This window comes from Bos indicus, chromosome 25 (assembly GCF_029378745.1).
Source record: "Bos indicus isolate NIAB-ARS_2022 breed Sahiwal x Tharparkar chromosome 25, NIAB-ARS_B.indTharparkar_mat_pri_1.0, whole genome shotgun sequence".
Taxonomy (NCBI): Eukaryota; Metazoa; Chordata; class Mammalia; order Artiodactyla; family Bovidae; genus Bos; species Bos indicus.
Genome location: NC_091784.1, coordinates 20324986 through 20345863, shown reverse-complemented (window position 1 = coordinate 20345863; position 20878 = coordinate 20324986). Strand labels below are relative to the sequence as shown.

At 38.1% G+C, this 20878-nt stretch overlaps 1 protein-coding gene across 2 annotated transcripts in view; it reads right to left on the bottom strand.

Annotated features, from left to right (window-relative positions):
- The window catches only part of LOC109578124 (phospholipid-transporting ATPase ABCA3-like), a 269893-nt gene that overhangs the window by 92937 nt on the left and 156078 nt on the right, over positions 1-20878 (bottom strand). For both annotated transcript variants that reach the window (XM_019987123.2, XM_070779771.1), the window contains exon 19: positions 19223-19523. In XM_019987123.2, the coding sequence (XP_019842682.2) occupies positions 19223-19523 (301 nt within the window). The remainder of the gene's footprint in view (positions 1-19222; positions 19524-20878) is intronic.

Below are 20878 nucleotides of genomic sequence, written 5' to 3'. Positions count from 1 at the left end.
CAGCACCACAGTTCAAAAGCATCAATTCTTTGGTGCTCAGTCTTTTTTACAGTCCAACTCTTATGTCTGTACATGATGACTGGAAAAACCATAGCTTTCACTATATGGATCTTTGTGGGCAAAGCGATGTCTCCACTTTTTCAGAGCCTTTCTTACAAAGAATGAGCATCTTTTAATTACATAGCTGGAGTCACCGTCTGCAGTGATTTTGGAGCCCCCCAAAATAAAGTCTGTCTCTGTTTCCATTGTTTCCCCATCTATCTGCCATCAAGTGATGGTACTGGATGACATGATCTTAGAGTTTTGAATGTTGAGTTTTAAGCCATCTTTTTCACTCTCCGTTTTCATACTAATCAAGAGGCTCCTTAGCTCCTCTTCCCTTTCTGCCATAAGGGTGGTCTCGTCTGCATATCTGAGGTTATCAATATTTCTCCCGACAATCTTGATTCCAACGTAAGCTTCACCCAGTCCAGCACTTCACATGACATACTCTGTATAAAAGTTAAATAAGCAGGGTGACAACATACAGCCTTAATGTACTCCTTTCCCAATGGTGAACCAGTTCACTGTTTCATATTCATTTCTAACTTTTGCTTCTTGACCTGAATACAGGTTTCTCAGGAGGCAGGTAAGATGGTCTGGTATTCCCAACTCTTTGAGAATTTTCCACAGTTTGTTGTGATCCATATAGTCAAAAGCTTAAGCATAGTCAATGAAGCAGGAGCAGTTTTTTTGAAATCTCTTGTTTATTTTATGATCCAACGGATGTTGGCAATTTGATCTCTGGTTCCTCTGCCTTTTTGAAATCTAGCTTCTACATCTGAAAAATCTGTTTACGTACTGTTGAAGCCCAGCTTGAAGGATGTTGAGGACGACCTTGCTAGCATATGAAATGAGAGCAATTGTGCAGTAGTGTGAAAATTCTTTGGCATTGCCCTTCTTTGGGGATTGGAAAGAAAATTGATCTTTTCCAGTCCTTTGGCCACTGCTGAGTTTTCCAAAATTTCTGACATATTGAGTGCAGCACTTTAGTTCATCTAGAATTCCACCACCTCCACTAGCTTTGTTCATAGTAATGCTTCCTAAGGTCCGCTTAACTTCATACTCCAAGATATCTGACTCTAGGTGAGTTACCATACCATTGTTGCTATCCGGGTCATTAAGACCTTTTGTTATACAGTTCTTCTGTGTATTCTTGCCACCTCTCTTTAATATCTTCCGCTTCTGTTAGGTCTGTACCATTTCTGTCCATAATAGTGCCCATATTTGCATGAAATGTTTCCTTGGTATCTCTAATTTCTTGAGGAGATCTTTAGCCTTTCCCATTCTATTTTTTTTGCTCAATGTCTTTACATTGTTCACTTAAGAAGGCTTTCTTATCTCTCCTTGCTATCCTCTGGAACTTTGCATACATCCTTTTGTTCTCCTTTGCCTTTTGCTTCTCTTCTATTCTCAGCTATTTGTAAGGCCTCCTCAGAAATCCACCATGCCTTGTTGCATTTCTTATTCATGGAGATGGTTTTGGTCACTGCCTCCTGTACAGTGTTACAAACCTTTGTCCATAGCTCTTCAGGCACTCTATCAGATATAATCCCTTGGATCTTTGTCACTCCCACTGTATAATCATAAGGGATTTAATTTAGGTCATACCTAAATGACCTAGTGGTTTTCTCTACTTTCTTCAATTTAAGTCTGAATTTTGCAAACCACTTCAGCACTCTTCCTTTTAGAACCCCATGAAAGTGAAAGTGAAAATCTCTCAGTCATGTCTGACTCTTTGTGACCCCATGGACTATACAGTCCATGGAATTCTCCAGGCCAGAATACTGAAGTAGGTAGCCGTTCCCTTCTCTAGGGGACCTTCTCAACCCAGGGATTGAATCCAGGTCTCCTGTATTGCAGGCAGATTCTTTACCAACTGAGCTACCAAGGAAGCCCAAGAATACTGGAGTGGGTAACCTAGCCCTTTTCCAGTGGATCTTCCCAACTCAGGACTCGAACTGGGGTCTCTAGCATTGCAGGTGGATTCATCAGCTGAGCTACTAGGGAAGCCTGAGGACCCCATGAACAGTATGAAAGGGAAAAAAGATATGAAACTGAAAGATAAACCTCTAAAGTCACTAGGTGTCCAATATAATACTGGAGAAAATTGGAGAAGTAGCTCCAAAAGGAATGAAGAGGCTGAGTCAAAGCAGAAATGATGCCCAGTTGTGGATGTGTCTAGTGGTGAAAGTAAAATCCAATGCTGTCAAGGACAATATTGCACAGGAACCTGGAATGTTAGGTCCATGAATCAAGGTAAACTGGAAGTGGTCAAATAGGAGATGGCAAGAATGAACATCAACATTTTAGGAATCAATAGACTAAAGTGGGTGAAATTAGGTGAATTTAATACAGATGATCATTATATCTACTACTGTGGGCAAGAAATGCTTAGAAGAAATAGAGTTGCCCTAATAGTCAATGAAAGAGTCCAAAATGCAGTCCTTGGATGCAATCTGAAAAACGACAGAATGATCTCTATTTGTTTTCAAGCAAACCATTCAATATTGAGTAATCTAAGACTATGCCCCAACCAGTAATGCCAAAGAAGTTAAGTTGAATGGTTTTATAAAGATCTACAAGACGCCCTGGAACTGACACCAAAAGAAATGTCCTTTCATCATAGGGGACTGGAATGCAAAAGTAGGAGCTAAAGAGATACCTGGAGTAACAGAAAAGTTTAGCTTTAGAGTACAAAATGAAGCAGAGCAAAGTCTAACAGAGTTTTGACAAAAGAACACACTGATCATAACAAACACCCTCTTCCAACAACACAAGAGATGACTCAAAACATGGACATCACCAGATGGTCAATATCAAAATCAGACTGATTATATTCTTTGCAGCTGAAGATGGAGAAGCTCTTTAGACACAGCAAAAACAAGATCAGGAGCTGACTGTGGCTCAGATCATGAGCTCCTTATTGCAAAATTCAGACTTAAATTGAAGAAAGCAGGGAAAAGTAACAGCCACAGAATACCCTTCAAATCACTTCAGATCTCCACACATTTGCATATTTACATTTGTTAATGACAGCCACGTCAGTCCCTCTGTGCTTTCCTGTACCCTGCCCTACTGGAGTTTCATGCCACATCAATATCCATCAGAGGTCCTCTCTACCACTGTGTGTGAGACACCAGCTATGTGAAACCATCCCCAACCCCACCAGAATCAGAAAGCTATGATAGTAGCCTGCTCAAGCTTCTACAGAGGTATGAGTGCAAGACTCTAGCAAAGACCCTCTGGCCAATAACAAACTCAACTCCGTGCTCTTGCTCAGGGCTAGCCTCTCCAGCTATGTATCTACATGACACCAGCTTCATTCTCTTCTTTGGCCCCCACTGTAGTGCCAACACAAGGGGAGCAGGTAGTGTGCAATCAAGGGTAAACATATGGACCATTTACTGGATAAGGGAATGGCAAACCACTTCAGCATTCTTGCCTTGACAACTCCATGAACAGTATGAAGAGGCAAAAAGATATGACACTGGAGGATAAACCCCTCCTACCCCCAGGTCACTAGGTGTCCAATATGCTACTGGAGAAAAGGAGAAAAATAGCTTCAGAAGGAATGAAGAAGCTGAGCCAAAGAAGAAATGATGCCCAGTTGTGGATGTGTCTGGTGGTGAAAGTAAAATCCAAAGCTTTCAAGGACAGTATTGCATAGGAACCTGGAATGTTAGGTCTGTGAATCAAGGTAAATTGGAAGTGTTCAGACAGGAGATGGCAAGAGTGCACATTGACATTTTAGGAATTAGTGAACTAAAGCAGACAGGATTGGGTGAATTTAATTCAGATGACCATTATATCTACTACTGTGGGCAAGAAATGCTTAGAAGAAATGGAGTAGCCCTCATAGTCAACAAAAGAGTCCAAAATGAAGTACTTGGATGCAATCTCAGAAATGACAGAATAATATCTGTTTGTTACCAAAGAAAACCATTCAATATCACAGTGAACCAAGTCCATGCCCCAACCACTAATGCCAAAGAAGCTAAAGTTGACAAGTTCTATGAAGACCTACAAGACCTTCTAGAACTAAGATCAAAAAATAAGATGTCCTTTGCATCATAGGAGTCTAAGATGCAAAAGTAGGAAGTCAACAGATACCTGGAGTAATAGGTAAGTTTGGCCTTGGAGTACAAAATAAAGCAGGGCAAAGACTAACAGAGTTTTGCCAAGAGAATACACTGGTCATAGAAAACATCTTCTTCCAGCAACTCAAGAGATTACTCTATACATGGACATCACCAGATGGTCAGTATCAAAATCATATTGATTATATTCTTTGCAGCCAAAGAAGGAGAAGCTCTATACAGTTAGCAAAAACAAGACTGGGAACTGACTGTGGCTCAGATCATGAACTCTTTATTGCAAAATTTAGACTTAAATTGAATAAAGTAGGGAAAACCACAAAGCCATTCAGTTATTATGTAAATCAAATCCCTTATGATTATTCAGTGGAAGTGACAAATAGATTCAGAGGATTAGATCTGATAGGCAGAGTGCCAGAAGAACTCTGAATGGATGTTCGTAACATTGTACAAGAGGCATGGATCAAAACCATCCCCAAGAAAACGACATGCAAAAAGGGACAATGGTTGTCTAAGGTGGCCTTACAAATAGCTGAGAAAATAAGAGAAGTGAAAGGGAAAGGAGAAAAGGAAAGATACACTCACCTGAATACAGAGTTCCAAAGGAAAGCAAGGAGAGATAAGAAAGCCTTTCTAAATGAACAACACAAAGAAATAGAGGAAAACAATACAATGGGGGAAGACTACAGATCTCCTCACAAAAATTAGAGACAAGAGAACAGTTCATGCAAGGATGGGCAGAATAAAGGAAAGGACGATAAGAACCTAATAGAAGCAGAAGATATTAAGAAGAGGTGGCAAAAATACACAGAAGAACAATAAAAAAAAAAAAAAAAAGTCTAAATGACCTAGATAATCATGATGGAGTGATCACTCAACTAGAGGCAAACATCCTAGAGTGTGAAGTCAAGTGGGCATTCAGTTCAGTTCAGTTCAGTTGCTCAGTTGTGTCTGACTCTTTGTGACCCCATGAATCGCAGCATGCCAGGCCTCCCTGTCCATCACCAATACCTGGAGTTCACCCAGACTCACATCCATCGAGTCAGTGATGCCATCCAGCCATCTCGTCTTCTGTTGTCCCCTTCTCCTCCTGCCCCCAATCCCTCCCAGCATCAGAGTCTTTTCCAGTGAGTCAACTCTTCGCATGAGGTGGCCAAAGTACTGGAGTTCCAGCTTTAGCCTCATTCCTTCCAAAGAAATCCCAAGGCTGATCTCCTTCAGAATGGACTGGTTGGATCTCCTTGCAGTCCAAGGGACTCTCAAGAGTCTTCTCCAACACCACAGTTCAAAGGCATCAATTCTTCGGCGCTCAGCTTTCTTCACAGTCCAACTCTCACATCCATACATGACCCCAGGGAAAACCATAGCCTGGACTAGACGAACCTTTGTTGGCAAAGTAATGTCTCTGCTTTTGAATATGCTATCTAGGTTGGTCATAACTTTCCTTCCAAGGAGTAAGCGTCTTAATTTCATGGCTGCAGCCAAGTGGGCATTAGGAAGCATTATTATGAACAAAGCTAGTGGAGGTGAAAGAATTCCAGCTGAGCTATTTCAAATCCTAAAAGATGACACGGTTAAAGTGCTGCATTCAATATGTCAGAAAATTTGGAAAACTCAGCCAAAGGACTGGAAAAGGTCAATTTTCATTCCAGTCCCAAAAATGGGCAATGAGAAAGAATATTAACAATACTGCACAACTGCACTCATATCACATGCTATCTAGGTAATATCTAAAATCCTACAAACTATGCTTCAATAGTGTGTGAACTGAGAAATTCCAGATTTCAAAGCTTGATTTCAAAAAGGCAGAGGAACCAGAGATCAAATTGTCAATATCCATTGGATCATAGGAAAAGCAAGGAAATTCCAGAAAAACATCTACTTCTGTCTCATTGACTATGCTAAAGCCTTTGATTGGGTGGATCACATCAAACTGGAAAATTCTTAAAATGATGGAAATACCAGACCACCCTACCTGCCTCCTGAGAAACCTGCATGCAGGTCAAGAAGCAATAGTTAGAGCCAGACATGGAACAATGAACTGGTTCAACATTGGGAAAGGAGTACATCAAGGCTATATGTTGTCACCCTGCTTATTTAACTTCTATGTAGTTACATCATGCAAAATGCTGGCTTAATGAAACTCAAGTGGGAATCAAGATTGCTGTGACAAATATCAATAACCTCAGATATGCAGATGACACCATCTTATTGGCAGAAAGCGAAGAGGAACTAAAGAGCCTCTTGGTGAAAGTGAAAGAGGAGAGTGAAAAAGCTGGCTTAAAACTCAACATGCAAAAACCTAAGATCATGGCATCCAGTCCCATCACTTCTTGGCAAATAGATGGGGAAAAATGGAAACAGTGACAGACTTTATTTTCTTGAGCTCCAAAATCACTGCAGACAGAAACTGAAGCCATGAAACTAAGACATTTGATATTGAAGAAAAACTATGGCATATTTAGACAATTGAAAAGCTGAGATATTACTTTGCTAACAAATGTCTGTATAGTCAAGGCTATGGCTTTTCTAGTAATCGTTTACGGGTATGAGAGTTGAACCATAAAGGAGGCTGAGTGCCAAATAATTGATGTTTTTGAACTGTGGTGCTAGAGAAGACTGTTGAGAGCTCCTTGGACTGCAGGGAAATCAAACCAGCTGATCCTAAAGGAGATAAATCCTAATTTTTTTTTTTTGTATGGACTGATGCTGAAGCTGAAGCTCCAATACTTTGGCCATCTGATGCAAAGAGCAAACTCATTAGAGAAGATTCTGATGCTGGGAAAAATTGAAGGCAGGAGGTAAAGGGGATGACAGTGGATGAGATGGTTGGATGGCATCACCAATTCAATGAACATGCATTTGAGCAAACTCTGGGAGAGACTGAAGGACAGGAGAGCCTTTTGTGCTGCAGTCCATGAGGTCGCAGAGTCAGACATGACTGACTCACTGAACAACAGATTGGACAGTCAAGGCCCCTTTTGTTTCTTGTTGACTTGATCAGGCCCTGCTGTCTGTCACAGGCCAGTACCACCAAACCCACTTGTAGCTAGTCTCTCCAGCAGTGCACTTGTCTGCCCCTAATTCAACCCCTGTCACTAGCTTCCACTGTAGACTGCATATCCAAGTTGAGAGTGTGCCACCATAGAAGAACATGCTGACAGCTAGGGATTCCACAGGTTCCAATGAGCCCATCGTCGTTCACATCCCCTGCTACCTTCCTTGGCCACCATCACTCTGCACGTGTCCACAACTGTCCTTCACTACATAGGTAGTTGCAGGTGGCACCTACAGCCAAGTGTATGCTCTAGACTCCATGGCTGCCTGATCTGATTCCTAACTGTTTCACAGGAGGCACTGCTTAGGACTCCAATAGCCATTACAACCACTGAGTACCCCCAACACACACACACGCACACACACACACACACACACACACACACACACACACAGTGTTTGCCAAGGACTAAACAGATGAAAGAAAAAACATTTAATGAAATACAGCATCCTTTCATGATGAAATGTTCAGCAATTTTGTAGAAGGAATATACCACAACAATAAAGGGCATACGTTAAGAACACAAATCCAAGACATCATCATACTCAACAATGAAAGGTTGAAAACTTGTATTTCATAAAAATGTAAACCTTTGAATATATGTTCAAGTAATAATTAACAAGGGAGCCAAGAATATTCAATGGGAAAAAGGCCCTCAATAAACGGTGTTGGGAAAACTAGTTATCCACATGCAGAATGAATCTGGACCCCTATTTTGCAACATTCACAAAATCAACTCAAAGCTGTTTAAGGATTTAAAAATAAGTTGAAGTTATAAAATGCCTAAAAGAAAACAGGGAAACCCTCCCCAACATTCTTCTTTATATTGGTACTTTGGATATGACACCATAATCACAATTAACAAAACCAAAAATAAACAAGTGAGAATACATCAAACTAAAAAACTCCTACACAGCAAAGGAAACAATCAACAAAACAAAAAGCCATCTAAGGAATGGGAGAAATTATTCACAAACTATGTATCTGATGAAGAGCTAAAATACCAAATATAAAAGGAATTCATACAACTCAATAGAAGAATAATACTAACTCAGTTTAAAAATACGCAAAGTACCAAAACAGATAGTTTTCCAAAGAAGGCATACACGGCCAACAGGCATATGAAAATGTGCTCAACATCACTAGTCATCAGGGAGATATAAGTCAAAACCACAGTAAACTATCACCTAACATCTGTTAGAATGGCTATCATATAAAAGACAAGGGGTAAGTCCTGACAAGAATGTGAAAAAAAGAGAACCTTTGTATACCATTGGTAGCAATATAAAGTGGTATAGCCACGATGTAAAACACTATGGAAGTTCCTCTAAAAGTTAAAAAGATAACTACCGTATGATTATTACTATGGAAGATATATTACTATGGTAGATATATACACTTCTGAGTATATATCCAAAGGAAATAAAATCACTGTCTTGAAGAAATAGCTGCACCCCTCCCCATGTTCACCACAGCATTATTAACGATATGCAAGACATGGAAACAACCTAATTGTGTATCAACAGATTAATGAATAATGATTTATGTCTATCTATTTATAGAGAGAAATGGTAGTTTCCGGTCCTGGACTGGGAGGTGGGAGAAATGGGGAGATGTATGTCACAGGCTACAAATTTCCGGGTATAAGTTCTGGAATCCAATGCACAGCATAGTAACTATAGTTAACAATATTGTGTTGTATACTACTGCAGAGCCGACCTTTAAAGTTATAACCACACGATGAAAAATTGTAACTCAATGAGGTTAGGGATTTCTTAACAAACCTTTTGCAGCAGTAATTTTGCAATATGTATGTATATCAAATCATCACACTGTATACTTTGAACATACAAAACATCATTTGTCAGTTATAGCTCAATAACTATGGGAAAAGTAGACTTTCTGTTCAGGTCTTTTGAGATTCAATAAGAATTTTAGGATTGATTTTTCTGTTCTCCTTCTTTCTTTAAATAACTTGGATTTTACTAGGGCCAGCACTGAATCTGAATGTTTTGGGGGGAGTATTGACACCTTAGCAACATTAAATCTGCTGATCTATGAATATAGGGTATCTTTTCATTTATTTGTATCTTCTTTAATTTCTTTCAGCAAGGTTTGTCATTATACATGTCTTTCATCTCTTGGGTTAATTTTATTCTTAAGTATTTTATTCCTTTTTTGGTAAGAAAATGTATTTTATTTATTTATTTTTTAAATTGAAGGATAATTGCTTTACAGGATTTTGCTGTTTTCTGTCAAAACACATGAATAACCATAGGTATACATATATTCCCTCCCTCCCATCTTCCTCCCCATCCTATCCCTTTAGGTTGATAGAGCCCCTGTGAGTTTCCTGAGACATAAACAAATTCCCGTTGGCTCTCTATTTTACATATGCTAATGTAAGTTTCCATGTTACTCTCGCCATACACCTCACCCTCTCCCCATGTCTGTAAGCCTGTTCTCTATGTCTGTTTCTCCATTGCTGCTGCTGCTGCTGCTGCTGCTAAGTCGCTTCAGTCATGTCCGACTCTGTGTGACCACAAAGATGGCAGCCCACCAGACTCCCCTGTCCCTGGGAGATTATCCAGGCAAGAACACTGGAGTGGGTTGCCATTTCCTTCTCCAAAGCATGAAAGTGAAATGTGAAAGTGAAGTTGCTCAGTCATGTCTGACTCTTAGCGACCCCATGGACTGCAGCCCACCAGGCTCCTCCGTCCATGGGATTTTCCAGGCAAGAATACTGGAGTGGGGTGCCATTGTTTCTCCATTGCTGGCCTGCAAATAAATTCTTCGGTATCATCTTTCTAGATTCCGCATATATGCGTTAGTATACAATATTTATCTTTCTCTTTCTGACATACTTCACTCTGTATAATAGGCTCTAGGTTCATCCACCTCATTGGAAATGATTCAAATGTGTTTCTTTTTATGGCTGAGTAATATTCCATTGTGTATATGTACCACAATTTCTTTATCCATTCATCTGTTGATGGACATCTAGGTTTCTTCCATGTTCTAGCTAATGTAAATAGTGCTGCAATGAATAAAGGGATACATGTGTCTTTTTCAATTTTGGTTTCCTCAGGGGATATGCCTAGGAGTGGGATTGCTGTGTCATATGGTGGTTTTATTCCTAGTTTTTAAAGGAATCTCCATACCATCTTCCATAGTGGCTATATCAATTAACATTCCTACCAACGGTGCAAAAAGTTTCCCTTTTCTCCACACCCTCTCCAGCATTTATTGTTTGCAGACTTTTTGTTGATGGCCATTCTGACCAGTGTGAGGTGATATCTCATTGTAGTTTTGATTTACATTTCTGTAATAATGAGTGATGTTGAGCATCTTTTCATGTGTTTGTTAGCCATCTGTGTCCTCTTTGGAGAAATGTCTGTTTAGGTCTTTTCCCCACTTTTTGACTGGGTTGTTTGTTTTTCTGGCATTGAGTTGTATGAGCTGCTTGTATATTTTGGAAATTAATCTTTTGTCAGTTGTTTCATTTGCTATTATTTTCTCCCATTATGAGGGTTGTTTTTTTGCCTTGCTCATAGTATTTTAGTCTTTTGATGCTGTTGTAAATGAAATGTTTTTCTTATTTTTGTTTTTGGATTGTTCACTGTTATGTATAGAAATGCAACTAATTCTTGTGTGTTGATTTTGTACTTTGCAACTTTTCTGAATTGATAAACTCATGTTTTTTTGTGGGAATTTAGGATATTTTGTATATAAGATCATGTTGAGAACAGAGGTAATTTGAACTTATCACTTTCCAATTTGGATGTCTTTTTGTCTCTTTCCTGCTTAAATTCTGTAGCTAGCACTCCTAGAATTATGTTGAACAGAAATGTAAAAGCAAGTATCTTCATTTAGTTTCGATCTTAGAGGAAAATCTCTCAGTGCTTCAATATTGACCATGATTTTAGCTGTGGGCTTTTGATACAAATGTATTTATTATGTTAAGGTAGTTTCCTTCTGATTTGTTTGAGCATTTTCTATCATAAAATAATTATCATTCTGTGAATTATATTTTCTCATGATCATGCAGGTTCTTTTTTTTTTTCTTTCATTCTGTTAATACAACATATTACATGGACTAATTTTCATGTGTTCAACCATCCTTCCATTCTAGGAATAAATCCCACTTGGTCATTGTGAATAATCCTTTTAAGGTGCTTTTGCCTTGTTTGATAGTATTTTGTTACTGAGTTTTGCATTGACATTTACTAGGGATATTGGTCTGCAGTTTTCTTATAATGTCTTTGGCTTTTGTGTCAGGGTAATGCTGGCCTTACTGAATGCATTTGAAAGTGTTCTGTCTTTTACAATATTTTAGAAGAGATTGAGAAAACTTGATATTAATTCTTTTCTAAATATTTGGAAAAATTCACCTGTGAAGTCATCTGGCCCTGACTGCTCTTTGTTGGGAGTTTTTTTTTTTTTTTTTTTTTTTAATTACTGATTCAATTACCTTACTTTTTATAGGACTTATTTGATTTTATATTTCTTCATGATTCAGTTTTGTGCATCTCTTGGACTTTGTCGATTTCATCTAGGTTCTCCTATGTAAAATCAGCAATCGTATTCCCTCTTTCATTTCTGGTTTAGTAATTTGAGTCTTCTCTTTTATCCTTGTCACTCTGTAAATTTTTCTCAAATATATTGATCTTTTCAAAGAAACAACTCAATTTTGTTCATTTTCTCTATTGTGTTTCTATTCTTTATTTCATTCATATCTGCCCTAGTTTTTATTATTTATTCTTCCTGTTAGCCTTGGGTTTAGTTATTCTTCTTTTTCTAGTTTCTTAAGTTGTAAAGTTAGGTGGTTGCTTTGATAGTGTTCTTTTTTTTAATTTATTTTTAATTCGAAGATAACTGCTTGACAATGTTCTGTTGGTTTCTGCTGTACAACAATGCAAATCAGCAAAATGTATACATATGTCCCCTCCCTCATGAGCCTCCCTCCCACCCCCAGCTCCATCCCGTCCTTCTAGGTTGTCAGTTTTCTTCTTTTAATATAAGCATCTCACACTGCTTTTGCCACATTCCTTAATGTGATATATTTTCATTTTCATTTGTCTCAAAGTATTAACATTTTCTAATTTCTCTTGTTATTTCTTATTTGACCTAATGGTAGTTGAACATTATTTTTTGCATTTCCACATTTGTTATTTTCCAGTTTTCTTCCTGCTATTCTTATCTAGTTTCATTCATTTGTGATCAGAAAGCATACTTTGTAGGATTTCCATTTTTTAAGTTTATTAAGATTTATTCTGTGGCCTAGCATATGGTCTATCCTAAAGAATCTTTCTTGTGCATGCAAGAAAAATGTGTATTCTGCTTTTGTTGAGGGAAGTGTCCTTTTATGTCTGTTAAGTCTAGTTGGTTTATGGCATTGTTCATGGTCTCTCTGTCCTTGTGGCTCTTCTGTCTTAGTGTTCTATTTACTGTTTAAAAATATGATACTGAAGTTTCTGATTATTATTGTATAGTGTTTATTTCTCCATTGTGTCAATGTTTGCCTCACATATTTAGGATATTTGGTGCTATGTTTATAATTGCTATAGATATCCTTTTATATTACATCCTCTTTGTGTCTTAGTCTTATAACACTTTTTGGTTTAGAGTCTACTTTACCTGATATTGGTGCAGCTCATTCTGCTCTCTTTTGCTTACTATTTGCGTGGAGTATCTTTTCTTATCCTCTCACTTACAACATATATGTTTCCTTGCCCAATAAATTAAAATCTGCCACTGCTTCCACTTTTTCTCCCTCTATTTGCCATAATGTGATGGGACAGGATGCCGCAATCTTAGTCAATTGCTTAATTTTAAGCCAGTTTTTTCACTCTCCTCTTTCACCCTTATTAGTTACTCTTAACTTTCTGCAATTAGAGTGCTATAATATGCATGTCTGAGGTTGTTGATATTTCTCCCAGTAATCTTGATTCCAGCTTGTGGAATAAAGTTTGGCATTTTGCACAATGTACTCTGCATATAAGTTAAATAAGCAGGGTAACAATATACAGCCTTGATGTATAACTTTTCTAAATTTGAATCAGTGTATTGTTTCATGTCTGGTTCTAACTGTTGCTTCTTTCCTGCATACAGGTTTCTCAAGAGACAGGTAAAGTGGTATGGTATTCCTATTTTTAAAGAATTTTTCACAATTTATTGTGACCCACACAGTCAAAGGCTTAGTGTAGTCAATGAAGCAGAAGTAGATGCTTTTTGGAACTACCCTGCTTTTCCTATGATCCAGTGGATGTTGGCAATTTGATCTTTGGTTCCTTTGCCTTTTCTAAATCCAGCTTGTACATCTGGAATTTCTTGGTTCACGAACTGTTGAAGCCCAGCTTGAAGGATTTTGGGCATTAGCTTATAGCGTGTGAAATGAGCACAATTGTATGGTAGTTTGAATATTCTTTGGCATTGACTTTCTTTGGGATTGGAATGAAAACTGACCTTTTTCAGTCCTTTGGCCATTGCTGAGTTTTCCAAATTTTCTGACATATTGAGTGCAACACTTTGACACCATCATCTTTTAGGATTTTAAATAGCTCAGCTAGAATTCCATCACCTCCACTAGCTTTGTTCATAGTGATGCTACCTAAGGTCCCTTGACTCCACGCTCCAGGATGTCTGGCTCTAGGTTAGTGAGCCATCATTGTTATCCAGGTTATTAAGACCCCCCCCTTTTTTTTATAGGTCTTCTGTGTATTCTTTTCACTTCTTCTTAATCTCTTCTGCTTCTCTTAGGTCCTTGCCATTTCTGTCTTTTATTGTGTTCATCTTTGCATGAACTGCTCCACTGATATCTCCAATTTACTTAAAGAGATCTCTAGTCCTTCCCATTCTATTGCTTTTCTCTATTTCTTTGCATTGTTCACTTAAGAAGGCTTTCTTATCTCTTCTTGCTATCCTCTGGAACCCTGCATTCAGTTGGGCGTATCTTTCCTTTTCTCCTTTGCTTCACTTCTCTTCTATTCTCAGCTATTTGTAAGGCCTCCTCAGACAACCATTGTGCCTTGCTGAATTTCTTTTCCTTAGTGGTGTCACCAGTTCCTGTATAGTGTTACAAACCTTCACCTATAGTTCTTAAGGTACTCTGTCTACCATTTCTAATTTGTTGAATATATTCATCATCTTCACTGTATAACCATAGGGATCTGATTGAGGTCATACCTGAATGGACTAGTGGTTTTCCCTACTTTCTTCAATTTAAGTCTGAATTTTTCAATAAGTAGCTGATGCTCTGAGCCACAGTCAGCTCCAGGTCTTGTTTTTGCTGACTGCATAGAGCTTCTCCGTCTTCAGCTGCAAAGAATATAATCAGTCTAATTTCAGTTTTGACCATCTGGTGATGTCTGTATGTAGAGTTGTCTCTTGTTTTGTTGAAAGAGAGTGCTTGCTATGACCAGTGCATTTCTCTTCACAAAACTCTGTCAGACTTTGCTCTACCTCATTTTGTATTCCAAGGCCAAACTTACCTGTTACTCCAGTTATCTCTTAACTTCTTCGTTTTGCATCCCAAACCCCTATGATGAAAAGGAATCCTTTTTGGTGTTAATTCTAGAGGGTCTTTTAGTTCTTCATAGAATCATTCAACTTTAGCTTCTTTGACATTAGTTTTTGGGGCATATATTTGGATTACTATAATATTGAATGGTTTGTCTTGGAAATGAAACCAAGATCATTCTGATGTCTTTGAGACTGCACCGAAGTACTGCATTTTGGACTCTTTTGTTGGCTATGAGGGCTCCTCCATTTCTTAGGGATTCTTGCCCACAATAGTAGATATAACAGTCAACTGAATTAAATTTACCCATTCACGCCCATTTTAGTTCACTGATTCCTAAGATGTTGATGTTCACTTTTGCCATCTCCTGCTTGACAACACCCAGTTTACCTTGATTCATGGACCTAACATCCCAGGTTCCTATGCAATATTATTCTTTGCAGCATTGAACTTTACTTTTAACACCAGATTTTAGCGATTACAGTTACTTTTTATTCTTTTGTCTTTCAAATCCTGTTAAAAAAAAAAAGGTATGATTATAAACCAAAATTGTAATAATATTTGTTTTTACTTTTATCCATGTATTTAGCTTTACTCTAGAATTTTTATTTTCATATGGCTTTGAGTTACTGTCCAGTGTCCTTTCATATCACTTTGAAGAAGAATCTTTAAATTTTCTTTTAGGGTAGATTTCATAATGAACTCCCTCAGTTTTTATCTCTGAATATCTCAATTTTTGAAGTGCAGTTTTACTAAATATAGACTTCTTGGTTGACCATTTTTTAAGCTTTCATTAAATATATCATCTCACTGCCTTCTGACCCGCAAGGGTTTAACTGAGAAAATTTCTGATAATCTCATTAAGGATCTCTTGTACATGGTTGTTTTTCTCTTGTTGCTTTCAAGATTCTTTGTTTTTCAACAGTTTGATTATAATGTGTCTCACTGTGGATGTCTCTCTGATTGTCCTACATGGAGTCCATTGAGCTGCTTGTATTAGCGTATCCAAGTTTTTTCTCAACTTTGGAAAATTTTCAGCTTTGCTTTTTCAAGTAAGTTCTCTATCCCTTTCTTTTTTGCCTCTAGGATTTTCAGAATGTGTAGCTTGGTTTGTTTTATATTGTATGATAATTTCATTAGATTCTGTTCAGTTTTCTCCTTTCCCCCCACCCTTTTTCTGCTCCTCAAACTCAAGAGCTTCAAATAGTATGTCTTCACATTTGCTGACTGTTCGTCTTCCTGCTCAAGTCTGTTGATGAATTCCTATGGTGAAGTTTTCAATTCAGTTTTGTATTTTTTAGCTTCAGAATTTTTGTTTGGTTCTTTTAAAAATTTGTCTTTGTTGATATTCTTACCATATAGGGCTTTCTTGACTTACTTCAGTATTTTGCTCATGTTTCTTTTAACTTAGTGAACATATTTCGGAGAAGGCAATGACACCCCACTCCAGTACTTTTGCCTAGAAAAACTCACGGACGGAGGAGCCTGGTAGGCTGCAGTCCATGGGGTCGTGAAGAGTCGGACACGACTGAGCAACTTCACTTTCACTTTTCACGTTCATGCATTGGAGAAGGAAATGGCAACCCACTCCAGTATTCTTGTCTGGAGAATCCCAGGGAAGGGGAAGCCTGGTGGGCTGCCATCTATGGGGTCGCACAGAGTTGGACACGACTGAAGTGACTTATCAGCAGCAGCAGCAGCAGTGAACATATTTAAGAGAGTTAAAGTCTTTGCCCCATAAATCCAAAGCTTGTGTTTCTTTAGAGTTGGTTGAATGGAGCATGTTTCTGTTTATTTGTATAGCGTGTGATTTTTTTTTTTTTTTGACATCTTGGATTTGAAAAAAGTTGCTAGTCTTTGCAGATTGTATCTCAGCAGAGAGAGAATTTACTAATCTGTCTGACATAAAGGTTTAATTTTTCTCAGAACATTTCTGGGCATATGTATCCCCTGGGCCTATGTATATGTTTTTCCTTCATCTCTTCACTATATATGGCTGAGTAATACTCCATTGTGTATATGTACCACAGCTTTCTTATCCATTCATCTGCTGATGGACATCTAGGTTGCTTCCATGGGGCTATTATAAACAATACTGCAATGAACATCGGGGTACACGTGTCTCTTTCAATTCTGGTTTCCTCAGTGTGTATGCCCAGCAGTGGGATTGCTGGATCATAAGGCAGTTCTATTTCCAGTTTTTTAAGGAATCTCCACACTGTTCCCCATAGTGACTGTACTAGTTTGCATTCCCACCAACAGTGTAAGAGTGTTTATTCCCTTTTCTCCACACCCTCTCCAGCATTTATTGTTTGTAGACTTTTGGATTGCAGCCATTCTCACTGGCGTGAAATGGTACCTCACTGCGGTTTTGATTTGCATTTCTCTGATAATGAGTGATGTTGAGCATCTTTTCATGTGTTTGTTAGCCATCTGTATGTCTTCTTTGGAGAAATGTCTGTTTAGTTCTTTGGCCCATTTTTTGATTGGGTCGTTTATTTTTCTGGTATTGAGCTGCAGGAGTTGCTTCTATATTTTTGAGATTAGTTCTTTGTCAGTTGCTTTGTTTGATATTATTTTCTCCGGTTCTGAAGGCTGTCTTTTCACCTCGCTTATAGTTTCCTTTGTTGTGCAGAAGCTTTTAATTTTAAATTAGGTCCAATTTGTTTATTTTTGCTTTTATTTCCAATATTCTGGGAGGTGGGTCATAGAGTATCCTGCTGTGATTTATGTCGGAGAGTGTTTTGCCTATGTTCTCCTCTAGGAGTTTTATAGTTTCTGGTCTTACGTTGAGATCTTTAATCCATTTTGAGTTTATTTTTGTGTATGTAGAACAAGAATTTGAGGCTTCTTAGCCTACTAATTTTCTCAAAGAGCTGCTCAAATAATTTTTAATTAAGACAACAGCAAGATGCTAGGGCTTCTCCAGTGGTTCAGGCAGTAAAGAATCTGCCTGCAGTATGGGAGACCTAGGTTCAATCCCTGGGTTGGGAAGATCCCCTGGAGAAGGGCATGGCAACCCACTTCAGTATTCTTGCCTGGAGAATCCCCATGGACAGAGGAGCATGGCAGGCTACAGTCCATGGGGTCACAAAGAGTTGGACATGACTGAGTGACTAACCACAGCACAGAAAGATGGTAAAAGGACTAACAAGAAGGTAGATTTAATTTGATTCTTATTAATGTATCTCTGAAATATAGTCTTTTAATTTTTGTATCAAAAATATAATGTAGTGAAAAAGAACAACATTTTAAATCAGGTAAATTCATTTTCTCTCTCTCTTCCCTCTTCTCTTCTAAACAACTGTGTCATTTTTGATTAATAAGTGTTCATTTAGTCATCCAGTAATGGAGGAGAAAAACATGTATGATTTACTGACAGGCTTTATGCCACCCAACCTATGATGTTTATCAACATACAATCAAGATAACGGTAGAATTAACCAACATCTCTGAATGCACTTTCACCTCTCACAATAGAACCTAAAAGATAAACCTGCTGAACTGCATAGGTTATATATTAACATGAAGTAACACTGTTAACCAGATAGCAGATGAAGGAAACACAAATGAATTACCTGGAAGGAAATGGTCAATCCTGTAAAAGGACAGACTTACCTCTTACTGGGATGATCTAGTGTAGTGTGAGTTAATATTACAATCCCTTAAAATCTAATCCTTGCTCTAATACATACTAGATGCATGAAATGGAGTGGCTCACTTAACATCTCCAAACCTTAGTGTCCCCAACTTTAGCACATATTATTGTTATAGAAATAGACAATGCAAATACTTAGAAAAGTTCTTGCCAAAAGTATGTGTTCGGTACATATAATAAGTTACTATTACTACTTTACATGTAAATAAGTTTTGAGTAGCCTGCCCATAAAGCTTTCAGCCATACCTGTTTACCCATTTTTAGATATGGCCAATCTAGATACATACCTTATGAGGAGTCTTTCAGGATTTAGGACCATCATACCACACTGTAAGACTGGTTTTATGTGAAATTCTGTGCTACATTTCACAAAAGAAAATATTCTGGTACTTGAGTCCATTCCTTAGAAGGTGAGGGCTTCCTTGACAGCTCAGTTGGTAAAGTATCTGCCTGCAATGCAGGAGACCTGGGTTTGATCCCTGGGTTGGGAAGACCCCCTGGAGAAGTGAAAGGCTATCCATTCCAGTATTCTGGCCTAGAGAATTCCATGGACTGTGTAGTCCATAGGGTCACAAAGAGTCGGACACAACTGAGCGACTCTCACTCACTTTCACTTGGAAGGTGTAGGAAATGGCTGGTAGATGACCCATACTCCAGCACTTCCATTAATAATTAACTTTTGTAGCCAATAATTTCAACTGATTGTTCTTGCATCTGGTTTAGTTGTCTTTATGAGACTATCAGAAAAAAAAAATAGCAAGTAACTAAATATTCCAGTTAAGACCTTTTTTTGGAAGAACACAATCAGGTCTTTATCTACTAGCAGTCTTTTTTTTTGGAAAGAGGCTTACCTTTTACTTCGTGAAGTTTCTGTTTCTTAGCCTTTAGCAAGATCTCAAGATTTTTTACGAAATTCGTAGTAAACTCAGAATTTCCAGAAATTGAGAAGGGTACAATTGTTTGACCATATTGTTCCAGATCCATTTCTCTGTCAAGATCTTCTTCACCTATTGAAAGCTCCACATCGCTCATCAAAAAATAAAAAATACCCAGGAGTGCTAGTATCTGCAGCAAGATCAAATTCCAGTTGCGCCAAGAGAACATTGCTCTTTTCATGAACATGGCAAAGAACTGCTGACTGTAAAGAGCCCACTGACAAGACAGAAGGACAGAAGATGGCATTACAGCCTCACAATGGTCACAACATTTCATGAAATTCATTAATATTTTTAGTCTTATGATAGAGGATGTATATAAGTTTATAAATATACCCTTGAACAGAAAGGACATAACCATAGTTCACTGACTAGGTGACAAACAAGACTTCTTATTTGTATATGTGTTGAATGCAAGGATTAATGCGTCCATCTAATTACACTGAAAACCTCAAAAGGATCACTAACACATTCATAGTGTCTCTGACCAGAGCAACATCACATCTATCTTTCTTAGCCAATATTAAATCGTAATATTTCCAAATTCTTAGCCAATGACCACCAGAGAAGTCCCATCGATCAGTATTTTCTGAATGAAACAACTAGCATTTAGATGTTGTCACTGACTGGAAATAAGGTAAAGTTAAGAAGGATTCTTTCTCACATTGTTTTCTGACTTTTAAAAGATGGGTTATTAGATATATTTCTAGGATGACAGAATATATTAATATAAGAATCAATTTTTCTACACTATTCTACAAATCTTTCATTGTCTGCATCTTTATAAGAAGGGGGAAATAAGGAAGAGTGATATAGCAGAAATGTGCAAGCAGGGAGAAGAGGAAAATTATATTTTAAAGTATCCAATTCATGGCAAACATTCCAAAGGTCATATTTTACTTGGTGTTAACTCATTAAAATGTCTCACAGAGAATTAAATTAAAGCACAGATATGTTAAATAATTTGTTTAAAGTCAAATAACTAGTGAATAGAGCAGGAATTCCAGTTCTCTCTGGTTCAGAATTCCACGAGCTAGTTGTACAATATTAACTCTGGTTCACAACTGTCTCATCAGCCCCTTCAGTGAAAGTATGCTTATGGGCAACTCTGAGAAATATATCTTCCACATCAGAATCCCTCGTGTTTTTGGGGAACACTATAGAGAGTATTTAGTTAAGAGAACAGGGAAAGAAATGCTTGTCAGTCCAATAAAATTTCCCATGGTAATGAAGAAAGATACTGAATTGGAAGTAAATAGTTCACTGCTGCTGCTGCTGCTAAGTCGCTTCAGTCGTGTCCGACTCTCTGTGCGACCCCATAGACGGCAGCCTACCAGGCTTCCCCGTCCCTGGGATTCTCCAGGCAAGAACACTGGAGTGGGTTGTCATCTCCTTCTTCAATGCATGAAAGTGAAAAGTGAAAGTAAAGTCGCTCAGTCGTGTCCGACTCTTCACGACCCCATGAACTGCAGCCTACCAGGCTCCTCCGTCCATGGGATTTTCCAGGCAAGAGTACTGGAGTGGAGTGCCGTTGCCTTCTCCGAAATAGTTCACTAGGAAATATCAATTCAT